We start from the raw sequence: 14,190 nt of genomic DNA, 5'->3' as shown, positions 1-14,190 counted from the left end.
TGCTGCGAGACTTAACAACCAATCTAATAAAAGGTTGTCAGATTCACATTCAGATAAAACCAAATATACTATTAGCGCTGCTCACTGAACATTTCACTTTCAATCTTTTGCTAAATGTGCAAGAAGCAACATAATATCATTTTGTACAATGATATGTTCCACTGAGCCTGGGTTACAAAATATGCAAACCATTAGCCTGTTTGCTTTGTTTTCCCAACAACAGCGCATGACATCAGATTATTGAAGGTGACCTTTGCAGTCGTGTCCTGTGGCAGCTTTCACAGATCCACATATGTACAGGCAGTGCCACAGCATGTGACAACCGTTACTTCATTAATCCTGTGCTGAAGCTCCATCATTACCGGTGGATTCTGCCGACAGGATGGTCTGGAGTCGTGTATGGGGTAATGAGCCGTCTTGAACATGCTGGTGTCCTTTCAGCCAGCACAGGAAACTGTGTGAACACTCCTTTTCACATTTATGTCTCATTACCGGGAGGTCAGAGGATGACCACGGATGATCTTCTGCTGCTTCTCACTTCGTGTCTCTCTCTGTGACTCATACTTCTTGTGTCTTGATTCAGATGTTTCCGTCTCGGTGGTCTCTCTTGCTCATTATTTTAGAAAGTCTTTGTATTTAAGCTGCTTTAAAGATCAACTTTGAGATTTTTTTATTTGTTGTGTCATACACATTACCTAAGACCTTCCTTCCTGTTTATCATGATCTTTCTATGGGTGTCACTTTGTATTAAAATGTGGTAGGGACAGTTGGGGGATAGGCTGTGAACAGATGTGCTGATTATGATGTTATGGAATATTTTGCTAATGAATTGCACATGTAATTTAACATGATCTGTTACTGTTTTGATAAATACTTCTATATGATGTATTTGCCAAGTAAAAATGGGGTGTATTTGCCAAGTAAAAATGAAATTGTAGCATTATCATAATGATTAGAAATGTCCAAAATCCTGTCTATTTATTTAGAACCACTGCAGTTTTACTTTCGGTTTTTCTATGTAAACATGCGCTAGGCTTGCGTCTTTGACCACTGCACTGTGCATCACTGTTTTTTCAGCATCTTGTTCAACTTTTAAAAACATGTCTTGAGACCTTGCAATCTTTTTATTTATCAGTGGTTCCACTCGAGTTAATAAACCCAAGAATGTATTCTGTATGAATAGCCTATTTGTCGCGAAAAAAGTCCTTGTTAATTCACTGTAACATGCTTTTTGTATCCATGTAGTATTTGTATATTCTTTAGCTGGATTCCATTTATACGTTGTTTTACAGTAGACCTTAGCCAGGGTTGTGCCATCTGTTATGTTTGACAGGAATGAAAACGAGGATGTGATGGATAGAAGTACAAAGTGTTCAATGGATTTTACAGTTGTTTAACAACATTCCAGTTGCTCAGCTGATCAAACATCTTACCAGAAAACTCTTAGTCAATATAAAACATTTTGAAAAATGTTCAAAGTACGTTGTGTTTTCTGAAATTTGAAGGACCTTTATACAGTGCATGTCTCATGTATCAGTTTAACATAGAAATGAGCACAGATCTGAGAGCACAAATCAACTTATATCAGGGTTCAGGTGTGATTCATGAAACATTCATATGACGCCAATCTCATTGTACTGATGATTGTACGTTTATAAATGTGGTGGCTGACAACCATTGTCATTTGAATATCATGCCCATAAAAACACTGTTTTAGAAGCCTTAAAATTATATATTAAACTATATTAAAAAACACAAATTAGGCTATAGTGGCATTCATTATAAACAGCACACAATCGTTAAGCTAAAATGAATTTATTTGAATTGAAACTGAAACAGCATTGGGCTCACAAGCCTCTCTCATTCGACAAGAATGCAAATGTTTCCATTTTTGCCATGTAACATTTGGTTGTTAAACTATTATTCATTATGTAAACAAGGCTTTGTACTTCTCACGTTTCAATATCCATGTAAAACATCATCCTTCTTAGGCTTTGTTTGGTAACAAATTTGTTTGGATAGAGTTGTGGAAAGGTGATAAATCAGAGCATGTCTGAGAACTGTGTGTGGGAGATGACTGGTTTGCTGTCGCTTTGTGCCGCTGACGACAACTGCAACAATCACCCAGCAAAACATTAAAATATCAGATTCACTCGGTATTCATCACTAAATTAATACTCGTGCTTGACCATTACAGATGTTTTCTCTGTAAGATGTATTAAATATATCCCTGCCATTAGCAGGGATTTCAAAAAGTGGTGGAGACATAATCGGCTTTGGCAAAAAAGTGGTCGTATCTCACTGAATTGTTTCTTTTAATCGCATATTTGAGGGCACAAGCAACTTGCATAAAATACCCCTACTTTCTGATATCATTACATCTGTAAACCTAAAAAATGGTATAAGGAAGCGGCCCACCCCTTTTTAGCTACTCAGAAAACACCTTTTACAGATATTGGTTTGATGATGAAGTGCCTTAAGAGAGAGGATGTGTGGTTGAAGGGATTATCTACTTGTAGCGGAAGTTAGCAAATCACTTACAGCACCTTTAACAATATTGAGCTGAAACTCTATAATCTCAGGGAAGGAAATGATGTCTAATGCCTTATTAACTGTCTAAAGATCAATCACCATAATGTCATTTAGTGGGCAAAGTTATTTATACAAAATAAATGGACTGGTTAATGCATTCGTGGAGATTGTTAATGACTATATATATTGAGGGAACACAAAACAACATTTCAAAGATAAATTCATCCATTAACAAAGTTATAAGATGAAAAAAACCTCTAAAAGCATTTCAAGCTGCCACATCATGCGCTGCTATTACAGATAGGATTAATTCTCCATGGCGCCTCAAGTTTTTTTCCGGCTTTCAGTGAGCAGCCAAACTAGGCTTGGTTTATTAGTATAGGTCTTATCCCAATAAAGTCTTTCCTCACACATCTGAGTGATGCATGGCATCATTTAGCAGGGAAAGGAAACATCGTAGCACACATTGTTATTTCAAGAGCTAAATTTGTGGGATTCAGATTTGCATGGTGGCAGCTCAAAACCCTGTGTCGATCTAACCTGGGATTTATGTCACGTCTACTAGCGCTGGCTCACAAACAGGACATTTAAAGGGCCTGGTGTACACACTCCACGTTTGTGATTGGTACATTCAACTACATTACCATGGAGACTGGTAAATGCAGCGGAGGGGGCTGCAAATGCGTTGGCAATGGAGTGGAAGAGTACACGATTATGTATCTCTTCTCGTAACGTGCGGTCTTCCAACAAGAAAAAAGCCAGAGTGATTGCGTAATTTTGTGCCTTTAAATGTAAAACCCACATGGGGATGTCTGCCCACATGGCTGTGTGTGTAAGCATGGGGTAGGGGCAAAGATAGCGCAGAGATAGAGAGCATTCAGCCTTCCAGTCTACAGAATGTGTATGTGACCCGGCTCTCCATTCAAACCACTGTAGCCTTCAGCATTGCTGCTAATGGTGCAGAGGACAACATGATTCCATTTTCCCCACAAACACGCTGTGGATTCAGACGACATAGTGAAAACACCACTTAAATCAACCATAGTATTTGGATCATGTACTGAAGAAAAAATCTTCTCTAGCATCTACAGTTTTTGCCCGCCCCTTACGAAAAAGAAGTTTATTTAAGTGTGCTATCAGTATACTTTTATGTACTTCTCAGAAATGGTCTTTATGTACTTCTCAGAAATATACTTAAAATGACATTTAAGAAAGAAATTGAAACAACAGATGTTTCCACATGTCGGCTGCATCCGAAAACTTAGGCAGCTGACTTGTTGCATCGCTGCCCTGTCAGGCAATGACTTCAAAGGCAGCGTTTTTGCACGAAGGCACCTCGTGAAACGGATTTCGGACGGGCTTCTGAGGCAGCGTAACGGTTTATTGATCTACAGCAAAATAGATTTTGTGATAACTAAATGAATATTTAATTACTACAACACAACATTTCTCGATAGAAATAACATAAAAAGAACCAAAAGTTAATCAGAAATATACATTTACACACAAACTAACCACCAAATGCAACTTTCAGATGCCATCTTTATTTTTTTAGCTCAACCGTCACGGAATGGAACGCAGAGGATTGTGGGATATCAAAGGCATGCTGCCTTCAAAAATCGATGAGATGAAGGTATCTCATGAGACAGGAAGTGAAGCTGACTTTGGATTCGGACGTCCCTTGATGCCTGCCTTCCTTGAAATGTGTCCTCCAAAGGCAGCATTTGTTCAGTTTTTGGATGCAGCCCTTATCTAACACTATCATTAGACATAAAACGGCATCAAAACTGTGTCACGTTATGAATTAAAATGTCGACCAATGACGAGGTAATAATGACTGTCAAGCTTTGGGGTGTTGATCAACACCATCTACGTTTTGATTATCATTCTGAATCCAATTCATAGTTTTTTTTTTCAGCTTTTTGTTCAAAATGTTGTTTATTTCTTTATTTTTTATTTATGAAAATTACCCATATTCAAGTGTTTTTTTTTTTTAAATGCAGGAAGCTAGAATAAAATGTTTTTGTTTACAAGCAGAAAGCCTGTTCTTTCTTTTGATGTTTTGTATGTTCAGATATTCATATAACAAAATATATACACATTAATACCTAAATAGGGACATACTTAAAGTATGATATAAAGTTCACTTAAAGAAAACTTACGAGTATACTTGCAGTATAAATCTACTAAACTAGTAGTTTACTGAGACTATACTTCAAGGTGTACTAAAGATGCTACTAAAAGTATTTAATTAGTAAACTATCAGTATACATATCATTTCACTTTTAGTATAGTTGCAGTACAAGTTAAAAACTTTGAAGTAAACTTTGCAGGATGCCGGCCCTCCAGGACTGAGTTTGGGCACCCCTGGGCTAAAGAAACGATTTGTTTGTTGTTTTTTTTAATCTTGCAATATCAGTTTCAGAATCATCTGATGGTATACCTACATCTAATAAGGCGAATAGCTTTGTTTCTTTTCTACACATCCCCTCAAACATCTGTTTTGGGAGAATTTGAGTTCCTCAGAAAGAGAGGATTGCTTTACATCAACAGAAAATTCTTTAAAAGGAATTAATAATGTGAAGTTTTGAGAGCATTATTTTGATATTTGTCCAGTTTTCACAGGAATCATGCTTAGACTCTCTTTACCGGTGAACTAGGTTATTCTATCGTGGCAAGTTTAGATACATTTAGTTGAGTTTACCTGACAAAAAAATAAATACTCAGCAAAGCTGTCAGCAAAGTATTAAATAATTTGTGAGATATCTCAAAGTTCTCTCTGCGAACACACAGTTTTTCTGTTTTAAGGGGTGATTCAATAATTTATGTTTGAATTGTTGTGTCACAAACTTGACTTGTTTATCCTAGACAGCTCATCTCATGGACAACAAATGGAGACTCCTTCTGAGATTATTTTCCTGAGAAAAGACACCAGTATAACGTGTGTCTCTTCTCAACAATTCCTCAAACTGTGCTCAGATTTGCCAATACAGCAATCTGCAATCAAAAGCTAGAGATTTCATCATTCTTCCTGAGAAATAAATGTACTTTTAGCCCTGCTGAAAAAAACATACAAGCTTGTTTGCTGGTCTTAGGCTGGCCACACACTTAAACATTTTAAAGCAGATTTGCACCACCAAATTATTGGGTCACAAACACATGTTTATTTTAGAGAAACCTCTATTGTGTGGTGTCATTATGATTATTTAAATGCTCTTGATCAAGACAGAGCGTCTCCGATCTCAAATCATAAATATAAAACATGTTTGATATTTACGACTCTTGATCGGGCTGACTCTGAGGTGATATCCACGATAGCCAATGAGAGTGAGCCAGCGTCACCTACCGGATGTTCAGTCAAGCGTCACCTAGACATCACCCATATTCTTTTTTTGTTTGTTTTTCACTGTATAACAGAATGCGTGCCAGGAGAGCCTGCTGACAATTTCAATTGTCCTCCATGTGATTTTCTCAGCCTCATCTCATGGCAATTCGTACATATTTTACGAGGTGGCTAATTCATAATATTGCTGGATTTAGAGGGTTATTGGAGATTTTTCAGTTTAAAGCTGTTCAGCTGGCCATCCAGCTAAACTAGGTAAACACCAGCCTGGCCAGGTTGTGAGACCATTTTAAAACAGCTAAAACCAACTTAAACCAGTTAAGACCAGAAAACCAACTTATTTAACTTGATTTGTTTTGTCTTTACAGTAGGGATGCACACAACAATTATATAATTTTTTGTAATAAGTTGCGATGAAATGGAAGTGTGGCTGGCTGACGTTTTCTTTTGTATTTGTATTGTACTGTACATCCAAGTATGATGGATAATAGAAAAAGAAAAAATGAAGGACAGGGACTGATATATTTATATTAGCTGTTGATTTGATTTTAAGATGTGGGTGTGGCTTGTAAAAATCGAGGTAGATGAACGTGAGTTTGCAGGGTCGGGGTTTAAGAGGACTAAATGATTGGAGAAGTCCTCCATATGTAGAATTCTGATTTAAAAATAAAAAATTTAAAATAAAATATATTAATTAATTAATTAAACGCAGTACATCATTCCCAATACAATATATAATTTAGATAGGGTGAATTCTTATTTCATGTCGACTTTAAAGTGTTGCTCCACCCCAAAATGAAAATTTTGTCATTAATCACTTACCCCTATGCCATTCCAAACCCATAAAAACTTTGTTCGTCTTCGGAACACAATTTAAGATATTTTGGATGAAAACCGGGATGCTTGTGACTGTCCCATTGATTGCCAAACAATTAACACTGTCAAGGCCCAGAAAAGTATGAAAGACATCGTCAAAATAGTCCATCTGCCATCAGTGGTTCAACCGTAATTGTATGAATCTTTAAACCCAATGAAACACAACTGAGAACTCTTTTAGGTGTCATGAGCTCTGAAAGAGAAATAAATCTTTACTCTGGGGACCCTTTTACACCCCCCCCACTATAATTCATAATGAGGATTTGAATTTCAATGTGGCTGACAGCAGACCAGGTTTCGCATTCCAATTTATATTCAATATTACCAGTGCAGTCTTTTACTTTTAGCTATATGAACCCATTAGCTTGATAAGGACGGACAAGTGAATATAAATTCATCTTGGTATATGTATACTGAATCAGACAAAAACCTGGTAGTTTTTAAACAAAAATCAACCTTTTAAATAAAAAAATGGTTTAATGATATAGTAATTTCAAAGGTAGAGGAAAGGCTGATAAATAAATACTGTGAAACACAATGTAATACCTACAACGGACACAGAAACCTCAACACTGCAAATCAAGTGCAGCGAGATGCTGTTTGTCTAGAGGAGTGACCAGATCTCTGCAGAGAACTCAGTGTTGTCTTTCAAGTGAGACTAAAACTCATACCTCTTTGCACTTTCTAGACAGGATTTAATAACAAGGACATCAATCTCCGTGGCAAGAGTACACATCGCCAGCCCACAATTCAATATCGAGGACTGAGTCCATAGCAAATTATTTTTCTGTGTTGAAGACACAGTTGAGGGTGTGACTGGACATTGTGTGCATAGCATTTGAATGAGTATTTCCCTGCTGTCATATAATCTTCTCTGTCTATATAGTGCAATATCATTTGCACATGTAACCTAACTGCACAGAGTTGAGAGTCTCATGGGTAAATATCGCAGTAATAATAATGCTAATGTTCCATTCAACTCGGAGAGTCGGAAATTCCAATGTCTTACTCCAGCAGTTTCCAACCTCAATCTGCAACTCTGATCCACTGATATGCAGGTGTATGACATCACAAGAACGTGGTGGCACATAGAGATTCACTGTTAATGATATCAATGAGTCAACATTCCCACTTTGCAGTACATGAATATAAAGCCTGTTTAGCAAATTTGCATAGACAGCTGCGTAAAACAAGCTAAATGAACCTCTCTGCTAATCTCCATACACCTGCAAATGTTAGCACTGCACAGCATCATTTATGGGTGCAGTATGCCAGGAGACATCCTTGTTGACAACTCAACACCTGCAAAGCTAATAGGAGCCAAAATTTTCTTCTTTACATGTCATTTTGTGACTTTAAATGGAACACAGTGTAAAAGAGCTATACCAAACAAGAAAGTCTGAAGTTTGTAGAAGCACGATTATCTAGGATTATACTGTATATAGAATAGTTTGGTTTAAAGTTAGCATGAAATGGCAATTGACACTTTACCACTGTAATTTGGCATATTTCCAAGTGAAACAAGTTACACAACAAAATTATTTAGTGCCAGACTTTTCTTTATGAGGAACTGATTGTTCCAAACCATGTTCTAACTACAAGTTGTGAAGAAACAGAAGTACAGCATTGTTTATTTTTGTATTGTGACTTACATCTGAGTGTAATAAAAAAAAAAAAAAGTAGATCAGATTTTAGCAGTCAGTTGTTGTATGGTTTAAGAACCTCTGAAGTAACTGAAGTCATTTGGCACAGTGATATGGAACTGTAATGGGGTCAAGATCTATCTGGAACTACTTTAGCCATCATTTTCCTAAAAAAACAGTTGCACACATATGTGCCTGTGGTATAAGTGCTCATAAAAGGACAGTTGTTTCAGAGGCAGAGCAAAATTTGTCATCCATTACATTACAATTTTTGGTTTCTAAAGCTATAAGCTTCAACACTGACATCACGGTCAGCCAAGACACTTCTACACTATGTTTCACACAGTTCTAACAGAACTGTTTTCCTGAGGATTGCATTGTCTTCACCATTTTATATGCCAGAATGAATTGCCTGAGAGAGCGCTAGCCATCTGCCGCTTTCCAGATTCAGGCGGCCATCCTTTACGGGTCAGGCAAGCCTGAGGAAAACGCTGGTCTCCGGACAGCAGGCCTGCCAAAACAGCAGGAGCTAAAGCAGTACCCTTCTCTGGTGTCCGGCTCATATCCCAGGACCTCACTTTATCAAACCCTGTGAATTATCAGTAATTGGCCCAACTGTGACATTCCCGACTGCAAAGGGCACATAAATCACCTCGCAGTATAATAGCTCAGATGCAAGCTATGCAAGTCCTGCACAAATGACCTCACAGAGCATTTGTCCCCTGATGTCTGACTGATACCACTGTCTGTCTTTCTAGACTGTCTTTTTCATACACACAATTACTGGTGACACAGACGGTCTTGTTCTGTTCTAAGAATAGTCTTAGATATGATCCCTTGATCTCATTCGTAGGCTGGTCTGGGCTTTTATCTTTGAATGGACAGACTAAAGTGGACAGAAAATGTTAAGAAACACTTTTGCCTAGAGGAAAGATTATATCACTGCTATTTTATGCAATATAATTCAATGGTACATTATACAAGTTATATAACCATCCTATAGTTAGTTGGCAATGGCCTTCAAAGCTTTTGTACCACTGGATAGCTTTCATGACTGTCTTGATATTGTTTCGGGTCAGTATTCTCTTAAAATCTTCCAAAAGAAATTTGTTCAAATTCAAGGATGTCAAAGAGGAACCCTTAATGTTTAATTTAGCAAAGTACTCGAATTAATTTTGTTTTTCTGAATAGAAAAAGAGGACTTCAAAAAAATCAAAAATCAATATGACATGAGTCTTCCAAGATCTTGAAAACAAATAAATTAATTTTGTGCAAGTTTAATGCATTAGTTGTATGAAGCAGGGATGGAATGTGACCAAAAAAACAGCCCAGTGTTAGCCTAATAAAAAATCATCTTCTGCGTTATCTAGTTCAAAAATAATGCTTTTACATTGCATAGGAAAATCTATTAAATTGAACAATTGTTTGAGAGGCATAGGCCTATGTCAAGCAATGCTAATCACAGAGAACCATGTTTGCATCCCACATATTGACATTTTCAATAGACTAGGAATTGGAGGCACATTCGATCGCATTTATATTTGTGATTTTTCTGATTTGATTAACTTCACTTATAAGGCACACCAGTAGTAGCATAACATGAGGGCTTTGTCCAAGAAGATTCATTGTTTTAGGAGTGATTTCCGCACCTAAACACAGCGATGATTCCCCCAAATCATTGTTCCATGTGTGTGCGTAATACACAATGTGTGTACGGAATACAGGAACTCCTGAAATGTTTATTCTCCCATGGTGTGCCATAATGTATTGGTTTTCTGAAGACCGCAAGGTCAGAAAAAAACTACAGAAGAGGCAAGCTGCATGAAAAATTGCATACTGTCTGAGTAGGTACTACTTTTGTTAAAGAACCTGCTTTGCAACTATTAAAAAAGTATGTTCTATACAGGGTATGAATGTGTGTATAGTAAGAATGCAAATCAGACGTACTACATCCGCCATGTTGGCATTGTCATTTGGCTGTGTTAGTAGCATAACTTTACTTCCATTCATAACTCCTCTCCCGTGTCTTCACGGGGTAAAGTGTCCATCAAATGCATCAAATGCATTATATGCATCATATAGTCAGGAATAGGCATATTAGGATGCAGTAGTATTTAAAAAAAATTAATCAATACTTTTTTCTCAGTTTTATAAGCTTTTGCTTTATATCTAAATTTGTTTCAACAGTTGGCACACAAGTGGACCGACCCACCAAGAAAATTTGTGGAGCTCCTAATATGACCCTTCCATCCTTGGAATGAAGCAAGCCAGAGCAGCACCCTAGTCAGTCAGTATAGTCATCCTCACAACTCCAAAATCCCTATATTCCCTGATTTCAATCTCTCCTTCTGAGGAAGTCTAGTACAGTTCTGTTTTCCAAACGCAAGCATCTAGAGTTTCTTATGGGACTGTGAGTCTATGCTCTACACATATTGAGAAAGTATCTAATTGATTTTAGCACGCTAGATTAGCATTTCTATACTGTACATAAGTGACACCTCCACATGTCCTGGATTACACAATGAACCGGGAGTGGTTCTTATCTTTGAGCATCTGTTATTTAAATACAATTGCAGGAAAATCTCACAACCTTCATTTAACCGGCCGCACCCAAAATAAAGGGCCATACAAGGTTATTTTGTCGGTGATCAAATTATAGCTACAATTCAAGCTCCTCGCTATGCCTCTATAACCTCAAGCATAGCAGGCTTATTGCAAGAGATGTTGAATAATGTGAGGCCATTGGTGTTTTGGATTTCTGCTGTCATAAATCTGTCTGTTTAAATGTGCTATCATGAAGCATAACAATTACTTTGGGTTTCTGGCAATGCTCAAAATATGTCACCAAAATAAATCTTTTTCCACTTAAATGTAATTGCTTTGTAGGGCCCCCTTTGTAGTTTCTCCAGTATGGTTTTCTAATGTAAAATTCAGGTGGTTGTTTTCAAAAGTGTGCTCCCCGGGCCATCGCGCAAAATTCTTGGGTAGCTAACCCCCCCGTAGACCCAGCAGTGTTAAGATTGTTTACGGGGCACCGCTTTGCCCATATGAAATCTACGAGAAAATACAAATCATAAGAACACATTTGAATGCAATACAACACTGGATTCCTGTTATCTCTAATTATATGATCTGTAATGTTGGACAATGTACAGTGCAAACAAATCAAACCATACTGAGCGACGTGATAAACCTACAACAAAAATATTAATGTTCTACATAAATGGGTGTCAAAGTCATGGTTGTATTGTTTGTAGTTCAAACAGTATATTTAATTATAATAAGCCTAGTTTTTAGTCATGGGAATTTTCATGAACTTGTTCTTTCAAACAGTTTGTTTAAAAGAACCAGTTTCACCTAAAACAATTTAGTGATTCTTCTGCAATATTATTATTGTTTTAAAGAACCGTTGACATGTACAAGAAACTAATTCACTTGTTTCTCTTGGATTAAAAAGTTGCATTTTTTAACAAAAAGCTCTTTATTAAAACAACTTCTCTCTACGTGTTGATAAAACTGTCATACAATCAGTTAATAAGCAGTATATTTTGGCTTAAATTCTAAATGCTCTTACTATCAGTTCACTCGTTGCTTCTCGGTTCAACGAGTCAGGCAGATATTTGGAGAACCGAACGAATCGTTCAGACAGTGTTTGTGAGTCGGTTCAGTTGATTCGTTGTTAAGATCTGACTCGAAACAACAATTCGTTCACCAATCGGACATCGCTACTAGTTTTGAAGCAATGTACAGTTCCCACATATCCAACATGCCAGAGGTGTCTCATTTCTCTAAAAATATCTCTCCATCGCTTTGCTTTGAGGGACGCGTTAAATGGTTTGAGTTTCTCTAGGCTACTATTTGACCTGGTGTATAACCGTGCATAAATTAAATGCAATTAATTTGTTGGCTATTTAAAAGCATATCGGCCCACATTGTTGCACTCAGGTCAGATAATAAACAAAGACACGACAAGGTTACAACCAAAAGGCAAGCTTTTATCCACATGACATTTCTTCTTCTTTCAGCTGTAATGGAAGCATCGCGCGTACAGTATATTATTCAAGCGCTTCGGTGTAATCTAATCCGGTTGTATTTGATTGAAGTAGGCTATATAAACAACTCAGTTTCACACGCTGAGAAGTTTTCTGTAAAGTGAAATAAAGACAAAATAAAGAAAACACACAGCGCTGCTTTGAGCAAAGTGTAGGCTATGTATGAAACGAGTGCCTAAAGTGCTTTATTAAAATAAACCGAATACACAATGAACATCACACACACACACACAGTAATGGATCCTGAAGCAGAGCGTGTTCTGTGCATCACCGTCATCATCACCATCATACACCTGACATACACCATCAACATCACCAAAACATCAACAGCCCAAGAGCCAAATCCAACAATGCAAAAAAAAAATCCGACAAACGAATTGCGCACAAATAATTCAGCAGCGAGGACTGATTGAACATGCGTTTGGCTGTACTCACCTCGCTCCAGGGTGAGCGTTTGGACTGTCACTGTCGCCATGACTGTGCTGTGTTATTATCAGAGAGAGAGAGGGAGAGAGACTGGAACTGCGGCATCAGCGCGCACTGTAGCGGCGGAGAGCGCGAGCGAGCGCGGATTGGAGCCTGTGCGGATGATGGGAGTGGTTGGGAGGGGGACGGGATTATTTACCACTCGCTGCTGGTGTAGCGGACGATTTTGAATGGGATAAATCAGATGGAGATGCAGTGTCTGCACGCTGCGTTTAGAATTGAGTTGTAAATTTGCGTAAGCTTGTTGAACGTGGATACATAAGACGTTTCAAATGTAAAGTTTTAATTCTTGAACAGCATTGGTTAAATCAGATATTTAAAATTAAAGTGTCTAATGGTTGTTGAACAATACATTTATTCAGACACCTTCAGCATTTCTCATATTATCTCTATAGTTTAGCAAAACAAAGTGTCTGAATAATTTTTGGTCCCAATTTTTTTTTTTTAATCAGTTTTACTGTTAGTATACTGTATTAAGAGTTTTGGGGTATAATATGTCACAGTTTACTTTATTTTGATATGCTCACTTACATAAATGAACTATAGTGTCCTGCACCCCTAAAAATATATCAAAAATGAATAATTTTTGGTTTGACTGTAATGCGGATGTTTAAAATGTACATTTCATTTAGAATATGAATAAACAGAGATGAACATTTCAAATTCTAATGCTCATTAAAATGGATAAATCGGACTTTTAAATGTAAAATTCTAACCTTTTTTGAATGTGGAATAAATTAATCAAATTTTTAAGTTTCTGGAAGAAGTTAATAAAGAGTTTAATTAGTTTCATTAGAATTTAAAAATTCTGATGATTGACAAGTAAACCAGACAGTTCAAATGTAAATTTATTGAATAAGAAATAAATCCAATGTTTAAAATCTACCTAAAATGTAGTTAAATGAGCAGCATAGATCAGACCTTCTGCATTTCTGATGCTGTTTAACTTGGATGAATAAAACCTTCAAAATAAAACGTTGTAAATCTTGTCGAATTAATCATTGGTTAAATTGGACATTTAAAATATATTTGAATGGTTGTTGGACAATACATAATAACAATGCATCATTCATATGTTTAAAATCTAAGACTCATCAAACATACAAAAAATCAGAAGTATATGCAAGACTTACAATGTCCTATTTGTTAGTTTTACCAAATTTCAAACATGTTTACGTTTTTACTGCTACCAACCTCAAATATTAAATAAGAATCACATACTTTGAATGGAACAACACGTATGCTGTATTAGATCTTC

At 36.8% G+C, this 14,190-nt stretch overlaps 1 protein-coding gene across 1 annotated transcript in view; it reads right to left on the bottom strand.

The window, feature by feature from the left end:
* LOC306858313 (protein lin-7 homolog A) overlaps positions 1 to 13,026 on the bottom strand; it is a 48,883-nt gene extending 35,857 nt beyond the window's left edge. The window contains exon 1 of the mRNA XM_079398767.1: positions 12,882 to 13,026. Coding sequence (XP_079254893.1) covers positions 12,882 to 12,921 — 40 coding nt within the window. The 5' untranslated portion in view covers positions 12,922 to 13,026. The remainder of the gene's footprint in view (positions 1 to 12,881) is intronic.
* Between the last annotated feature and the right edge of the window lie 1,164 nt (positions 13,027 to 14,190).

This window comes from Barbus barbus (assembly GCF_936440315.1).
Source record: "Barbus barbus genome assembly, chromosome: 39".
Classification (NCBI taxonomy): Eukaryota; Metazoa; Chordata; class Actinopteri; order Cypriniformes; family Cyprinidae; genus Barbus; species Barbus barbus.
Note: the sequence above shows the minus strand (reverse complement) of the source record. Positions and strands in the feature narration are given on the sequence as shown.